At 35.7% G+C, this 17,063-nt stretch overlaps 1 protein-coding gene across 5 annotated transcripts; it reads left to right on the forward strand.

The window, feature by feature from the left end:
* The first annotated feature begins 7,578 nt into the window (after nucleotides 1-7,578).
* On the forward strand, nucleotides 7,579-15,135 carry LOC109816686 (calcium-dependent protein kinase 2). 5 transcript variants are annotated; one of them, XM_020381767.3, is made up of 8 exons: nucleotides 7,579-8,248; nucleotides 12,006-12,149; nucleotides 12,459-12,611; nucleotides 13,532-13,647; nucleotides 13,879-14,046; nucleotides 14,173-14,300; nucleotides 14,610-14,709; nucleotides 14,837-15,135. In XM_020381767.3, exons 1-8 carry the CDS (start codon nucleotides 7,579-7,581, stop codon nucleotides 14,918-14,920), a joined length of 1,563 nt encoding a protein of 520 aa, XP_020237356.1. In that variant the 3' UTR covers nucleotides 14,921-15,135. The 5 variants fall into 5 exon arrangements, 3 of the variants coding, with proteins under 3 accessions (XP_020237356.1, XP_020237355.1, XP_020237357.1); XM_020381766.3 differs by lacking the exon at nucleotides 7,579-8,248 and adding an exon at nucleotides 9,782-10,670; XM_020381768.3 differs by lacking the exon at nucleotides 7,579-8,248 and adding an exon at nucleotides 9,782-10,607.
* Nucleotides 15,136-17,063: the final 1,928 nt, after the last annotated feature.

The raw sequence follows: 17,063 nt of genomic DNA on the forward strand, positions 1-17,063 counted from the left end.
TAGGATTTCAACTCAAATTCAGATTTCATTCTTTATTTATTTTCGTTCTTTGTTTCCCTCCCTTGAAATAAAATAAAATTACCGTCTCCCAAGTGGGACTATAAGATTTTTTTTTCCATAAATCAATCAGTAGCATATAGTAACATAGACATCCCCGAAGGACCCAACAAATTAAAAACTAGAAACCTAATACAGAGAATGAATTGATTTGATTACCTTTTCCACATACACACGAATCAGATCAGGAATTCATAAAAGAAATCAACAAACGTAAAAAGAAAGGTAAGAAAAATACCCGTGAGTGTAGCTAGCTTGGAGGAGGTGGTTGGCCATGAGAACCTGATCGGTGGGATTAACAGTAGCACCATCTTTGATTTCACGCTTGTGAATCTTGAGCATGCTGTAGATACTAAAAAACAACACCAGAAGTAGGGTCCCCGCAACGGACTTGACCATCAAGGGTCCATAACCTCGCTTCAACCAATCCAACCCATTATGACAAGCTTCCTCAACTAGGTCTTGAACAGAAGCAACACTATCGTCACCGCTTCCGAAAATATCAATGTAAACAAAAGCTGAATCATCTTCACAATTCACAGCAAAATAAAGAACGAAATCTATATCTGAGTTGAAATCTTCAGCTGAAAATCGTTGAAATTAGAGAGAACAAGAGAAATAAATATTTTTGTGAGAGAGAATGACACTGAAAGGTCAAATATATGTAAATAATGTGAGACTATTTTCTAAAATATAATAAATTAATGAAGGGTTAATCTACAAAACCTAAAACTTGCTTATAAAATATTAAGTCGAATAAAAATTATACATAATATCATTTAAATAATCTTAATAAGAATAAATATTAATATCCTCTGAATAAAACTTGCACTAAAGGAATTTTCTTGTCTTATAATTATTATGTTTGTTTTTTATATATTCTCTAGTCTTATTTTGTACGCAATATCACTATTTCCAGAGCCTGTTCTGCACAAAATGAGAGACTCGATCAATGTATACGTAGTATGGGGTTAGCTCAACTTTTCTTTCTTTCTACTTTTTAAATTAATGTTTAGATCCACAAACCTAGGTTAACAATGGGTATGTGAACGTGACTTTTGTGTGTGTCACTCTAATAGATACCAAACAAAATAACCAACAAACCAGAAATGAATAAGAAAATGGTATTTGATATAATGGTGGATATTGTATTTAAGGAATTCGTAAGAAAGGAAAACTCAGAAGAGGGAAATCTCCTCTACCAAGAGCCAAGCTCCTAATAGCACAACCAACAAGGTTCTCTATCCACAATAGTAAAACAAAATAACCGAATCCCTGCCCATCAAGTGTGATTCTCTATAAATCACAATATTCTCCCTCTTTCCTCTAACAACCCCGAATAACCTTCATGCCTTGTCAGCATTCTTCTTCTTCCTCCGCTCATACACAATCCATGGTTTTGGGCCCCTTTTTTCTTCATGGGCCAGTGGTTCTAGTGAGCCATGATGATCTTGGGCCTTATCATTACTCCCTCCTATAAAATTAGTCTTGTCCTCAAGATTGAGCTCAAGAAACTGACTCCTCAAGGTCAATTCATCTTCCCATGACGCCTCCTCTACTGCCTTTCCCCTCCACTTCACCAGCCATTGGTTAGTTCGTTCTCTCCCTTTCAACAAGCTACGTGAAGCCAATACTGTTTCAGGCTCCAATAATTCAGCTCTCTCATCTTCCAGACCAGCAGGAATAGTGGTTTCTGCCTTGTAATCTCCAATTTCCTTTTTTAATAGTGACACATGAAACACAGGGTGAATCCTTGACTCCGGAGGTAATTTTAAACGATAAGCTACTGCCCCAATCCTCTCCAATACCTCAAAAGGTCCATAATAACGAGCACTAAACTTGGGACTTATTCGGGCTGCTACTGAATGTTATCTATGCTGTTTGAGCTTCAAAAACACCATGTCACCTTCCTCAAAACTCCTCTCTTGTCTATGCTTATCGGCCTGTGTCTTCATTCGATCTTGGGCCCTGATCAAGTGCTTTTTTAACTGTCTAAGAGCCTCATCACGTTCATTGATTTCCCTCTGCACAGATTCCACTTTGATTTCACCTTGAGTCCCTCGCACTAACATTGGAGGAGTACGACCATACACAACTTCAAATGGAGTTATTCCCGTAGACACATGATAAGTTGTATTAAACCAATATTCGGCCCAGGGAAGCCATAGAGCCCATCCCTTGGGATGATCAGTAATAAAACATCTGGGATATGTCTCTAGACAACGGTTTGTTACTTCCGTTTGTCCATCTGTTTGCGGGTGGTTTGCCGTACTCATAAGCAGCTTCGTACCTTGCATCTTGAAAAATTCTTTCCAAAAAAAGACTCATAAAGAGAGGGTCCCTATCACTAATCACTGAAGTGGGCACCCCATGAAGTCTTACCACTTCCTTAACAAATACTTCTGCTATGGTTTTTGCTGTATATGGATGTTTCAAAGCAACAAAATGACTGTATTTGGATAAGCGATCCACAACCACCAATATTGCTTCAAAGCCCTTGGACCTTGGCAATCCTGTGATAAAATCGAGAGAAATATCCTCCCAAATCCTCTCTGGAATGACCAACGGTTGTAACAATCCTCCTGGGACATTAGTAGTATACTTTTGACGTTGCCAGATATCACAAGATTGCATGTACTTCATGATATCAGTCTTCATTCCTTGCCAATATAGATTTGCAGCCACACGTCTATATGTTCTCAAAAATTCGGAGTGGCCTCCTTGAGGGGTTGAGTGAAACTCATCAAGTAATTTGGGAATCCAAGGAGACTTTGCTGGAATCACCATTCTGTTCTTAAAAAATAAAATACCATGATGATAAGTAAATCTGGGATGAGCCTCTCTAGCTTGCTGCAAGTCTGCAATCACTCTCTTCCAACTTTCATCTTTGTGAACCTCTCCTACAAGATTTTGGCAATCGAGCCAGATTGGCATGGACACCATGGTTTTCAACTCACCTTCTTCAATGCTTCTTGATAAAGCGTCCGCCCCTTTGTTTTCCAAGCCAGGTTTATAGATAATCTCAAAGTTATACCCCAATAATTTAGCCAGCCAGTTCTGTTGGCTCCCATTGGTGATTCTTTGCTGAAGTAACTGTTTTAAGCTTCTCTGATCCGAATAAACTTTAAATTTGCGTCCCATTAGATATGGTCTCCAGTGCTGAATTGATAAAGTCACTGCCATTAACTCCTTTTCGTAAGTAGATTTTGCTAAATTTCGACTGCCCAAGGCCTTACTAATTAAAAAAAGCTACGGGCATGCGTTCTTGCATCAGAATGGCCCCAATGCCCACCCCCTGACGCGTCACACTCAAGTTCAAACTCCTTCTCAAAATTGGGCAGAGCTAAAATTGGAGCTGTTGTAATCTTCTGTTTCAACTCTTCAAATGCTTGTTGTGCCCTTTCATTCCACATAAACCCCTCTTTCTTAGTTAATTCCGTCAAAGGTTTTGCAATTTTCCCGTAATTCCTAATGAACTTACGATAGTACCCCGTAAGTCCTAGGAATCCCTTTAATCCTTTCACGTTCTTTGGAACTGGCCATTCCCTTACACTTTTGACTTTGGCGGGATCAACCTCCACTCCCTACACGGATATCACATGCCCCAAGTATTCTACACTCTCCTGAGCGAAGCTACATTTCTCCCTGTTTGCATAAAGTTTATGTTGTCTTAAAATTTCCAGAACTGTTCTTACTTGAGCCAAATGTTCCTCCCAACTTGCATTATAAATGAGTATATCATCAAAAAACACCAATACTCCTCTTCTAAGTATATTGCGAAATACCTCATTCATTAGCGCTTGAAATGTAGATGGGGCGTTCATGAGCCCAAAAGGCATTACGAGATATTCGTAATGTCCTTCATGGGTTCTGAATGCTGTCTTAGGGATGTCTTCCTCCTTCATTCGAACTTGATGGTAGTCGGATTTGAGGTCTAGCTTGGAAAAAAACCTAGCTCCATGTAATTCATCCAATAATTCCTCAATTATAGGAATGGGAAATTTATCCGGAATTGTGGCTTTATTGAGAGCCCTATAATCCACACACATCCTCCATTTATTATTTTTCTTTTTGACCAAAATCACAGGACTGGAGTAAGCACTATGGCTGTGCCTTATGTGTCTAATCTCCATCAATTCTTGGACTTGTTTTTCTATTTCATTCTTCTGGTGGTAAGGGTAGCGGTATGGCCTGACGTTTATGGGCTCTTGTCCTGGCTTTAGTATTATTTGATGCTTCTTGGAACGTAGTGGCGGCAAACCTCTTAGTTCAGCAAACACATCCTCAAAACTCTTCAATACTGCTTCTAACTCCCCACACTGTTTCTCTGACAGTCTTGTGTCTTGCATTTCCACGTTTTCTCCAATCATTCCTTGGAGAGATGCTGCTAATGATTCTTCACAATTCACCCCTTTCAACATTTTAGTCCCCTGATTTGTGGAAATCCTCATCGTTTGCTTCCCCAATCAACCATCATTTCGCCTAGCGAAGCTAACCATGTCATCCCAATATCATGTCAATATCTTTCAAATCGAACAGCACTGCATCCACCTTAAATTTCTCCCCATCAACTTCAATTTCGATCCCATGACAAACTCCTTGAGTTTCAGTCGTATAACCATCACCCATCAAAACACGCATGCTCTTGGTGGACTGCCAATCCCATCCCATAGCCTCCACCAAACGCTTCGAGATAAAATTGTGAGTTGCCCCACTATCCACAAGTAAGAAGAGAGGCAGTTCATTGACTCTCCCTTTCAACTTGAGTGTTCGTGGGGTTGCTGTCTATCCAGGCTCAAATCAAAGAGACTAATAACACTGCACTCCCCCTCACCTCCTTCCTCCTCATCCTCGTAAGCTCCTTCAGCCACGCATTTTTCTTCCTCACACTCTACAAGTAATTCATTGTCCATCATGATGACCCTTAATTGTTTAATAGGGCATTGATGCATTGGGCCATAAGTGCCCTCACACTTGAAACAAAGGCCCTTTTGCCTTCTGTCTAATAGCTCCTGATAGGCCATGTGTTTGGCCCATCTATCACGAGGCCCATGTCTATTTTTATCTCCTCTTTTTTCTGCCACCCTCTATTTCTCATTCCAATCTCTGACTCTACTGCTCTGGCAGCATTCATCAGTTTTCCCCTTGTCAATGGAACCACCACGTGCAAGCTCCTGAGGCGGGCTCGAGTTTCTTCGCGCAACCCATGGGTGAAATAGGAAAAATATTGGTCATCATGTAATCTGGGTACCTGTGCTACCAATCTCTCAAAAGTCTGGATGTACTCCTCAATGGTTCCAGTCTGTTTCAGCGACGTGAGTTGATCGAACACACTGCCTTCGTCCAAACCCCCATATCTATCCAATAACTCCTTCTTCAAATCATCCCATGTAAGCTCCTCGTAATCATTCAGTAATGCATTGAAAAAATGGATCATTCCACCCTCCATGCACAACTGAGCGAGATTCACACGCACCACTTACTAGTTTCTTGTATCTTGAAATAAATCTCCGCCCGAGATATCCACCCAGGTGGATCTTCCCCATTAAATGAAGGAAGTTCGATCTTCTTCACCGACTGACGAAATTCATCAAGAGCTTCTCCCTCCAAAGGTTTCATTCCGGCACTCACTCCCGATTTCTTTCCCCCACTAGATGATCCTTCCTTTGTTACCAAAACCTCTCCCTCATCATCGGAATGCTTGTCGAAATGACGAGTCAAAAGCTCAATGAGCTTCGATTGTGTTTCCTTCGCTTCTCGTCTCATCGTCTCCTGAAGTTCCTCCAAAGACACTTGCATCCAAGCCATTTCACTCTCCATCAGTCCCATTCGCGCTTCCATATATTCTTCAGTCGCTGGTTCCTCCAATTTCGATTGGTTTCCTTTCTTCTTCGGTGGCATTCAAAGTCCCCATGATGAATCTGGCAGGTCAGACCAATTAATAGATACCAAACAAAATAACCAACAAACCAGAAATGAATAAGAAAATAGTATTTGATATAATGGTGGATATTGTATTTAAGGAATTCGTAAGAAAGGAAAACTCAGAAGAGGGAAATCTCCTCTGCCAAGAGCCAAGCTCCTAATAGCACAACCAACAAGGTTCTCTATCCACAATAGTAAAACAAAATAACCGAATCCCTGCCCATCAAGTGTGATTCTCTATAAACCACAATATTCTCTCTCTTTCCTCTAACAACCCCGAATAACCCTCATGCCTTGTCAGCATTCTTCTTCTTCCTCCGCTCATACACAATCCATGGTTTTGGGCCCCTTTTTTCTTCATGGGCCAGTGGTTCTAGTGAGCCATGATGATCTTGGGCCTTATCACACTCTCTGAGACTCGTAGAGAAAGAGACTCTGAATACTTATATGTTTTTTGATAAAATAATATTAATTTGTGTTTTCTATTAATAAATGTAAGCGTGTGTTTTGTGTGCTGGGCCTGTGCTTGCATAATAGATAAGACTTATCTACAACATTGGGTTCTTGAATCATGCATGGCAGATTTTGACTTTACTGGACTATGTGACTATACCGTAATATGAATAATATTAAAAAAAAAATAGAGGCTTTGCTTTGATTAAATGATGGGCTTGCTAATTTGAAACTGCTGCCTTAATTTTTTAACCCCTTAGACCGAATAAAGCAATGTAGTTAGGATTACCAGTGAACTCTGTTTAAATTGATTTACAAAGGCCGGAGTATTTTTGTACTCCCTTTCAATAAATCTTGACTTATGAAAAAGAAAAGTGAACTGCTTTACTCTTTAACTAAGAGGATAGTATATCACTACAATTATATGTTTGGATAAAAATTGAATTGAATTGAATTCATTTTTATTTTAAAATAATAATCTCGTTATTTTTGACTTTTATGTATTGAAAAGTAAAAATAAAAATAGATAACCAAATACATCCATAATCTCCATAACTGAAAGGAAGCACAAGACATCAACCGTTTTCTATTAGTTGGACTTCAACTTAGTATGAGTAGGAGTAGGATTTTTCAGAACATGTAACAATTATACTAATATTTCTTATATCATGAGGAGCGCAAATAACACTTTCTCTAACACTCACTGCCACAAGAGGTTATGGCCTATAGTTGGACCTCGATAACCATAGAAGATGGAGAATAGATAGCACAGTGGTTTGAGACTCACGTAGGTGAAGAAAGAAGGCCCATATGAGGAGAGTCCTAAGTAAGAATCAAGAAGGCGTACATACATAGATGCGAAGCGTTGATGACATTCAACGAAATGCAAGTCTTTCTCCCCAACTCCTACTCCTGCTCGTACCAATACCAAGAGAAGAGTAATGGAATCGGTTCCAATCCACAAAGCTACACCACTAAACCAAGCGTACAGATTATTATATTCTCTCGCCACTAATCCAAGTTAACAAGAAAAGCACAAAAAAAATGTGCAACACTAGTCAATGATATAAATAGGAGCGCACGCATGAATGTGATAGATATAACAAATCATAAAATAAAAAAAAAATAAAAAAAGAGCATAGAATGGGACTGGGGCTGTTCAAGGCGTTGTTTTGCTGCAACAAGCCCCATGAAATTTCGATCGAAGATACGTGGGAGTCCTCTCCCGAAGCAAGCCCTAGGAAAAGAGAAGCAAAGGCAAGGCCTCAAGCTTCAGCTCCGAAACACACGAGCTCAACACAAATAGGAGCAATCCTAGGAAAACCGTACGTGAACATAAACCAAATGTACGAGATGAAGAAAGAGCTAGGTAGCGGGCAATCCGGCGTGACTTATCTGTGCATAGAGAAACGCACGGGAAGAGAATACGCGTGCAAGTCGATTCCGAGGGGGAAGCTGCTGAGTCCGCAGGAGATGGAGGACGTGAGAAGAGAGGTCATGATTCTGCAGCATCTTTCGGGGCAACCAAACATTGTGGAGTTCAGAGGGGCGTACGAGGATAGGCAGCACGTGCACCTCGTGATGGAGCTGTGCAGTGGTGGGGAACTCTTCGACCGCATCATTGCCAAGGGGAACTACTCCGAGCGCGAAGCCGCAACGGTCATGAGACAGATCGTCAACGTCGTTCACGTCTGCCATTTCATGGGCGTCATGCATCGTGACCTTAAACCCGAGAATTTCTTGCTCGCTACTAAGGACCCCGATGCCGCAGTCAAAGCCACTGATTTTGGACTCTCCATTTTCATCGAGGAAGGTTAGTCTCAAATCTCAATCTTCTCTCTCTCTTTTTCTTTTTTTTCCCCTCCTTAGTTCATCTTTGCATCTTGCTTTCGTCACCCTAACAATTACCTTTTATTTTAATTCTATTTCCCCCCTTATTTTTACTATTTCATGAGTTTTATCTCCATATATTTTGTCACTATCATTTAAGAATTTACATATTTCATTACTCAATTAGTTGATTGTTTGAATGGGTGTATAATATTTTGTTTTATGACGTATTATTATCATTGATTTTATGTTAATAGTCAACAAATTAATAAGATCATAAAATATTAAAATTTAATTATAAAATTGGAAAAGTACTTGCTGTATATATAAGGGAAAGAAATTAAAATTGCAATTAAACACAAAAATTATGGATTGTTTGAACAATAAAGTAGAAGTGGGGAAAACACGGAGAGTAGAGGACCATCCCGATGACTAGATTTAAATAATTATGGACAAAAGTGGAGTCTCTTTCTTTCGTTTTAGAAATAGATCGTAGAATATAATGTGTCATGTGATTTACGTGTATGTTGACTTGCTACATGGAGTCAAATCGAAAATATTCGTACACGACGCACTACAAAAATTACGATATATGTTTTGGTTGTGGAACGCGGCATCGGTGTTCATTTAGTTGGAAGTGAATGGAAACACTTCGCTAGTACCTTATGCCGTGAGACTGTGATGGAACCTACCAAAGTATATGTTCTTCTAACCTGTCATAATTCTGTGTTTAAATAAGTTCAAAGTGAATAATAAGTGTTTTTTTAATTATTTATTAAATTACCTTTTTATTTTCATATTATTTAATGATTTTTATTTCAAACATATAAATATTAAATGATAAATAAATTTATTTAATATATAATTTCAGCATAACTCATTAAGTATAATAATGAAGAAGTTAGACACAAGTGATTAAGTGTGTGTTCGTTTTATTGATAGCACTCATTTTTAGACAACTAAACGAAGAAGTATGTGAGAGGAAGCTTCCAAATGAACGTACTTTTGCCTCTCCCAAACTGAAAACCAAACACACTCTAATATGATGAAACTAAGGTCAAATTATTTCGATAATATCAAAGTTTGATTCTTAACAAAAATAATTTTTAATCAAATTTTACTTATTTTCTCACCAAATTAAATTAGTCTAAGATAAAATCTTAAAACATTGGTATGAAATAAAAAAAAATTAAATATCAATAAACTGAGTAAAAAAAAAAGTAAATTATACCTGCCCGAGTCTTATTTTCGCACAATGGAATTCAATAATTTTAAGGAAGTCAGTAACACCTCAAAATGAAAAATAGAGACAAAAAGTAAATAAATAAAGTTATGAATATGATATATGATAAAAGAATAAAAGAGACGATATTTTGATAAGAAAATCTAACTCCATTAGCTTCCTCCCTTTAATAATATTTGATTAATGTAAAATAAAAAATGTGTTACAGAATTATCCCATAATTTCTGGATTGTGGGAGAGGCTTATAAAACCAAACGAGTCTCTCTCTATAAGAACGCGTACTGCGTACAAAAAGTGAGGAATGATGCTTTTTTGGGTGAGTGAGGTGAGGACCATCCCAACCCAAAAGGAAAAGCAAAGCATAAATTGAAAGAAAGCATAGGCTGCTTCTGTTTTATTTATTTTTTTTCTTTCCACCTCAGAACTCAGAACTGAGAACCTGAAAATCTCATAAATCACAGCAATCTCCCCACAAACACATTCCTGATGGGGCACTGCTTCAGCAAACCCCGCAACAACCAAATACCAATCACCTTTGAATCACCACCACCTCGTAGAACCCAAAACCAACACCATGAGCATCAACCTCGTTACCCTTACCGTGTTCCAAACTCAGACCCTTCGCCTTCCACGGCGAGGCAATCATCATTGGGTCCTCAAATATTGGACAAACCATACTTCGACGTCAAAGCGCTTTACACGCTGGAGAAAGAACTCGGAAGGGGTCAATTTGGAATCACTAGTCTTTGCACGGAGAAGACCACGGGAAGGAAATACGCCTGCAAGTCCATTCCAAAGCGGAAGCTAACTCGAAAGAAGCAAATCGACGATGTTAAGAGGGAAATTCTGATCCTTCAACACCTCTCGGGGCAACCCAACATCGTTGAGTTCAAGGGTGCTTATGAGGACTGGCAGAACGTGCATTTGGTGATGGAGCTGTGTTTGGGGGGTGAGCTTTTCGATCGCATCACTACCAAGGGTAGTTACTCGGAGAGTGAAGCTGCTTCCATTTTCAGGCAAATCGTCAATGTCGTTCATGCTTGCCACTTCATGGGGGTCATGCATAGGGACCTCAAACCAGAAAATTTCTTGCTTGCTAGTAAGCATCCTCAAGCACCTTTGAAAGCCACTGATTTTGGATTGTCCGTCTTCATTGAAGAAGGTCATGCCTTCTCTTCATTCTACATTAATTCTTATCTCACATGAAAAACACTTAAAAGAGTCTAGGATCATTCATGTCCACAACACTCAAAAGTGTAATCTATTTAATGTGTTTTGGACATGACCACTCTTCTAAGTATTTTTCATGTTAGAACAAATTCTTTTATTTTATTATATATAATATTATAAGTATGGTTACCTTATTCCCTAATTAAAATTAAAATTTCATGCATAAAAAATGGTTTTATTAAACGTGAATGTCTATTACTGAAATAAAATTCTAATTTTGATGGAAGAAAAGTGTATTGTGGATTCATGTTCATATTGCTTCTCCTTTTTCTTTTTCGTTTTTCCTTTAGTAAAAGGATTCGAAACGTTGCCGTCTGGCTTGAGATTTGTTGGATTCCAACTTTAGATTAGGCACTGTGCTCGAAAGAATAAAAAGAAAAATGAAAATAGATAGCTTCAGAGTGGGATGACTTAATTGTTACTTAGCTTGCCGTAATGTTATTGAGTTGAATTAGTTGTTAATAGTTTTGATGAAGACTGCATCATGGGCCTATATGACTCAGTCAATTACTATTATGGGACATGGAGTCAACCAAGTAAACGATCTCGTATATGATAATGACAAGTCAACCGAGTAAACGGTTTCCCATTATAAAAAGGGGCAACAGAGGAAAAGCAGAGACAAGAAGCCAAGTCATCTGTTGCTAATAGACCCTTGCGTGTGAGTGGCAGCTAACACAAATCATTTGATTCAAATTCCACTAACAATTTTATTTTTAATCATAATATAAAATATCTTCAATAATTAATTTTCATCAAAAAAATTTGACTAATTATTTTTAATGAAGCCTATTCGCTAATTACATTTTTATCATTCACAAAATACAAGTCAGAAACCTTATTTAAAAGGTTTGAGTTGGATTTTATTTAGATTAACTATTTGTTTAAAATAATGATAACAGGAGTCTCTACTCTAAACACCTCGTTAATGTTTATATTTTTTATCTCTCTTTTCTTATTGTATTATATATCACCTATCATTTTCATAACTTTGTCTATTTCTCCTGTTAAGTGTCCCCTAATCATTTCTTAATTGAATATGATGGATGGTTAATAAAAACTAACTGCTGGCGGTGGAAACGGCTTTCCCCAGTGGGGTGGCAGAAAAATTGACTATTAATATATGTTATGCTTCTTTTGGCTATGGCACTGGAATAGCAAACTAGCAAATTTCGTCACAGAAGTGAAATTTGATACAAGTGCATTTTAGAATTTGTGTGAGAAAATCTATTAGTTGTATTGTACTAAATAATATGGAATTCTACAGGTAAAGTGTATAAAGAAATTGTTGGAAGTGCATACTACGTGGCCCCAGAGGTGTTAAAACGGAATTATGGAAAGGAGATAGATGTGTGGAGCGCAGGAATCATTTTATACATCCTTCTAAGTGGGGTGCCTCCATTTTGGGCTGGTAAGTATAATGTAATCATGTATGACTCTTGGGCAAATTAATTTAAAATTATCATTTGGAATTCTATAGTCTTTTGTGCTGGTTAAATTAAGTATGTGATCAATAAATTGCAAAAGTAGTTGCAGCTGAGACCTGAGAGCTACCCTGTTCGCACTATATGGAAAGTTTTAATGTCTCTTTAAAAATCGAACACTAATTGAACGTGCGTCATTATTTCAGTTTCTTTCTTCCTTCACGTGTTCTGTTTCAGCTCATTGTTTTGGAATTATTTGAATTGGTTTAATGACGTTAAGTATGGGACAATTTTAGAGAACGAGAAAGGCATATTTGATTCTATTTTGGGAGGCAAGCTTGACCTGGAGAGCGCACCATGGCCTTCTATTTCAGCTGCTGCAAAAGATTTGATCAGGAAAATGTTGAATTATGACCCTAAGAAGCGCATTACAGCTGCTGAAGCCCTTGGTAAGTGTTAATGCAGTAAAACTTTTCATTTAGTTTTTATTGCTATAATTAATTATGGTTGCTTGTATTAGTGGGTAAAGTTCTGTAGTAATTATGTTTGCTTAGTGCAGTAGATAATATCTTGTTAGGTATCTGATTTTAGGCAAATCTACACACTTAATAATGGTGGGAAAATGTGTTTTACTGACAGCATTTATAGACTCTATGTATGGCTGTCATTTTTTCATGTATTTGCCTTATATATGAATGAAAAACAAGTAGAATGGTATGGTTGTTCAGCAAATACGAAATTACTTTGTTCCCTAACCTTTCCTCTTCTCTGTTTTATGATTTGTATGTTTTATGCTTCCGCTGCCCATTGCTTGTCTTAACAGTAAGTACAATAACATCTATTTGGATAAATTTCTCTATATGCAGTTTTAGGAAGAAAACTATCAAAATAAATTTATTTGAGTTTGTTTGGATATAAGTTATAAGCATTTTTAAGAATTGAAATGAAGAATAGTTTTTAGTAAAAAAATTCTCAAAAATATTTAGAAGCTTGTATCTTAACAGACTCTTTAAACTAAATCTAATTACCAACAGCTTAAAAATAAGATTTTTGAGAAACTAATAAGAGGGATTTTTACAAATTAGTTTGTGTATTAGTTTATTTTAAATTTACTTGTGATTTTTCTCACCTATAAGTACTTCCAGAAATTAGCCAAACAGGTCCATAGTATGTCAATGTGTTTTCTGTTTCATCCACTGACATTCTGATAATTTTGCAAACTCTACAAATAGCAGATGCTATCGGTCATCACCCCATTGCTCAAATGATAAATCACTTTGCGGCCACCAATTGAAAAATCATTTTCAGTGTTCATGCTTACAAACTTAATTTAATTATGAAGATTATTGACATTACTCATTTGAACCAGAACACCCGTGGATGAAGGAAGGTGGTGAAGCATCTGACAAGCCTATAGACAATGCTGTTTTAACTAGGATGAAACAGTTTAGAGCTATGAACAAAATGAAGAAACTTGCTTTAAAGGTACCTCAAAAAAAAATTCAGTATTGCATGAAATTTGAATAATATATAGATGTTCAAATGCCTTGCAAAATTTAAGTAGTGTTGGGTGTGGTTGGTTGATTAGGTACAAATTTTAGAATAAAAATCAATTACACTTACCTGATACAACAAGAAAAAGAGAAGGTAGAAAATAAAATAGTAGTGAGTATCCTTCTAGTAATTGATTTTATTTATTTATTTTATATATAAAAGGTTATAGCAGAAAACCTTTCAGAGGAGGAAATCAAGGGCTTGAAACAAATGTTCAACAATATGGATACTGATCGCAGTGGCACAATCACATACGAGGAACTCAAATCTGGATTGACCAAATTGGGATCCAAGCTTAGTGAATATGAAATACAACAGCTAATGGATGCTGTAAGTTCATTCAATGTCAAGCGGTATTTTACAAAATAAATATTTTTACCCTTTCCCTACATCAATAATTCAACAAATAATAATAAATAATGTTACATACTTTTCCTTTTTCACATGTTTGGTCAGGCTGATGTTGACAAGAGTGGAACTATTGATTATCAAGAGTTCATCACAGCCACTATAAACCGACACAAACTTGAGAAGGAAGAGCATTTGTATAAGGCTTTTCAATATTTTGATCAGGATAATAGCGGGTCAGTATGAAGTTAATTAATTTCATCCTTACACATATTGGATTATTGCTTAATTTTAAGGTCAAAATTTTGGTTCAGCACCATAAGATATTGTTGGTGTTCTCCAACTAGAATTGGAGTTCCACCTCAGTAATATACTTATATTACTGAAATAAAACATCAATTATGATAACAGAACAACACTGTCAATGTGCTTAAATTTTGTCCTGATTTTAATACATTAATTGACATAAGATTTTTTTCCTATTTTATTGTGTATTTTCTATGGTTCTTGCTTAACTCAAGTTCTGTTTTGCTGACTTTGTTCAGATATATAACAAGAGATGAGCTTAGACATGCTTTGACTGAATATCATATGGGAGATGAAGCAACTATAGATGAAGTCATCGATGATGTTGACACTGATAACGTATATTACATAATTTATCTTATATTGGCTTCTCAAATTTTTGTTATGATTTATTTAATAGTTGTGCACTTGTGCTCTCAATTTGACTTGTAACTTATGGTTGGGCTTAATTAATTTCCATTTGCAGGACGGGAGAATTAATTACCAGGAATTTGTTGCTATGATGAGAAAGGGTATCCTGGATATTGATGAGAAAGAGAAACAACGATAATTATGTGATGCATTGACATGAAGACAAAGTGGTTTCTGGTTTTTTCTTGCTGTTTTCTGCTGAGGATTGAATCACTCCTGAATTTGTTAACGTGTGTACTCCATGTAAAATTTTATGGCATTCCAAATGTCAAACTTTGTATAGCTGTTTCAAATAAACTACAATATGTGAAAAATAAATAAAACTGTAATTCCAAGACATTCTTACACTACAAATTTGATTGCACGTTTGTCTCCTCACGGATAAGGTTATTTATTCATACCATTACTGTTATTTTGTAAAAAGATGTTTGAAAAAGTAGAACTTTGATTAAGAGTAGCAAGTAGCAACACATCTTTGCATTTTACTATCAGTTAAAATTCATCAGAAATTTCAGAATCAAGAGAGAAGGTTATTAAATGAAAAATAAGAATTACCAAAATTTGTAATTTTTATTAAACTTAAAAATAATAACTAATGTATTAGACCTGCTCTAAAATACGGGATTGACTTAGTGTTCTCAGATTTAATTCTCGTCTATACTAAAATAATGTTTAATTAGCGAAAGTCACGCTTTATAAACGTTAATTAGTCATTGATTATCAATTTTAAAATATTGCGTAGACTGTATCCATGAACTAGAAAAAGAAAGTAACTTGGATTGATGCAAATGAAGAAAAACTCATTTCATTTAAACAAGTGATCAAAGTTAGTCTCCTAATTTTTGTGAATGCATAAAACTCAAGATATTTACTTATTCGAAAACTTTCAAGAAAATTGTCTCTGTTTAGAGAATATTCTATATATGATAATGAAAAAAATGTGTCATTAATATTTCTTATTTGACTAATTAAATTTTTGTTCACAATATGTGGTGGGAGAAAATAGATATTCATTTTTTTTCTGGGAGAAAATGGAATATTCATTTTTTTTTCTAAAATCTTGACACATTAATTTGTTCAATTTTTGTAAAATTAAAATTCTTTCTTGTATGATTATCTTTAATTTTATTTACTTTTTTTTTTCATGAAGAGCAGTGGTCATTTTTTTTTCTTTTCTAAAATAAACCTTACGTATTCTGCGTAAGAGATAATTCTGTTCAAGCTGAGATGTTGGGAACTTGGGACAGAATGTTTCTTTACGCGCTAATATTGAATAAGAGATGATTTTTTTCATTTAAAAGATAATTGCTAATACATCAAAATTCTGAAATATGTATATGTAAAACTTTTTCCTCCTTTTAATTGACATTTCTTTTTGTTCTTGGTAAAGTTTAACATATATTATTTATGTTTATATTTTTATTATTAATTACTACACTTGTTATATAATTGGGTAATACATTATCGAGAGGTTACAAAAAAAATCTATGAGTCAAGTCCTATTTGGAAAAAATTGTTGATAAATATTTGTAGGAGAGAAAATTAAAAAATAAAATAAATGTAATTTTTCATAAATTAAAAAAAACATCTATAAAACTTAAAATACATAAATTAATTTTATTTAGAAAAATTTACAATTTAAGGGGGTGTATTGGTTTAGGATTTCATAGGATTTTAAAAGACATTTTTTGAGTAAAAAAGTCCATTGATATTCAATCAAGATTTTATGTCACTTAAAAATAATCCACTAGTATTCAATATTAGGATGGCAAAACGGGCCAGCCCGGCCCGTTTTGGCCCGGCCTGCCATTGGCCCGCCAAAAACGGGGCGAGCCGGCCCGGCCCGTCAATGTAAAACGGGCTGGAGATGCTGGCCCGCCCCGCCTAAGGGCGGGCTGGCGGGCCAGCCTGCTTACAAAAATAAAAAATAAAAAAAAATGGAAAAAAAAATATTTTATGGTCAATTAAAAAAAGTTTTGCTACAAATAAATAAATATAATCATAAGAAATTAAAAATGCATACATATTGTACTTAATATATGTTCAACAAAAACAAATTACAAACTTAAAACAAAATCAAATAGAAATTAATTCATTTACACCAAAATCAAAACCAAATTATAAACTTACAAATTATTTATAAACTAAATTTTTTGATAGTCCACAAAACAAGTTTAAATACAATTAATTAACTTTAAATTTTTATTTTAAGAATATTATAAGCTCTCTTAAAAGAAGTTATCTCTATTTTTTTTCTTAATCATCTTCATCCTCATCTTCTA

Source organism: Cajanus cajan, chromosome 9 (assembly GCF_000230855.2).
Source record: "Cajanus cajan strain Asha chromosome 9, NIPB_CcT2T_4, whole genome shotgun sequence".
Lineage (NCBI taxonomy): Eukaryota > Viridiplantae > Streptophyta > Magnoliopsida > Fabales > Fabaceae > Cajanus > Cajanus cajan.

Bases quoted from the DNA above. Each gene is read 5' to 3' on its own strand.
- LOC109816686 (XM_020381766.3), top strand. From the start codon at position 9,995: ATGGGGCACTGCTTCAGCAAACCCCGCAACAACCAAATACCAATCACC. The intron at 12,150-12,458 runs GTAAGTATAATG...GGACAATTTTAG, and splicing joins GGTGCCTCCATTTTGGGCTG to AGAACGAGAAAGGCATATTT. The intron at 12,612-13,531 runs GTAAGTGTTAAT...CATTTGAACCAG, and splicing joins TACAGCTGCTGAAGCCCTTG to AACACCCGTGGATGAAGGAA.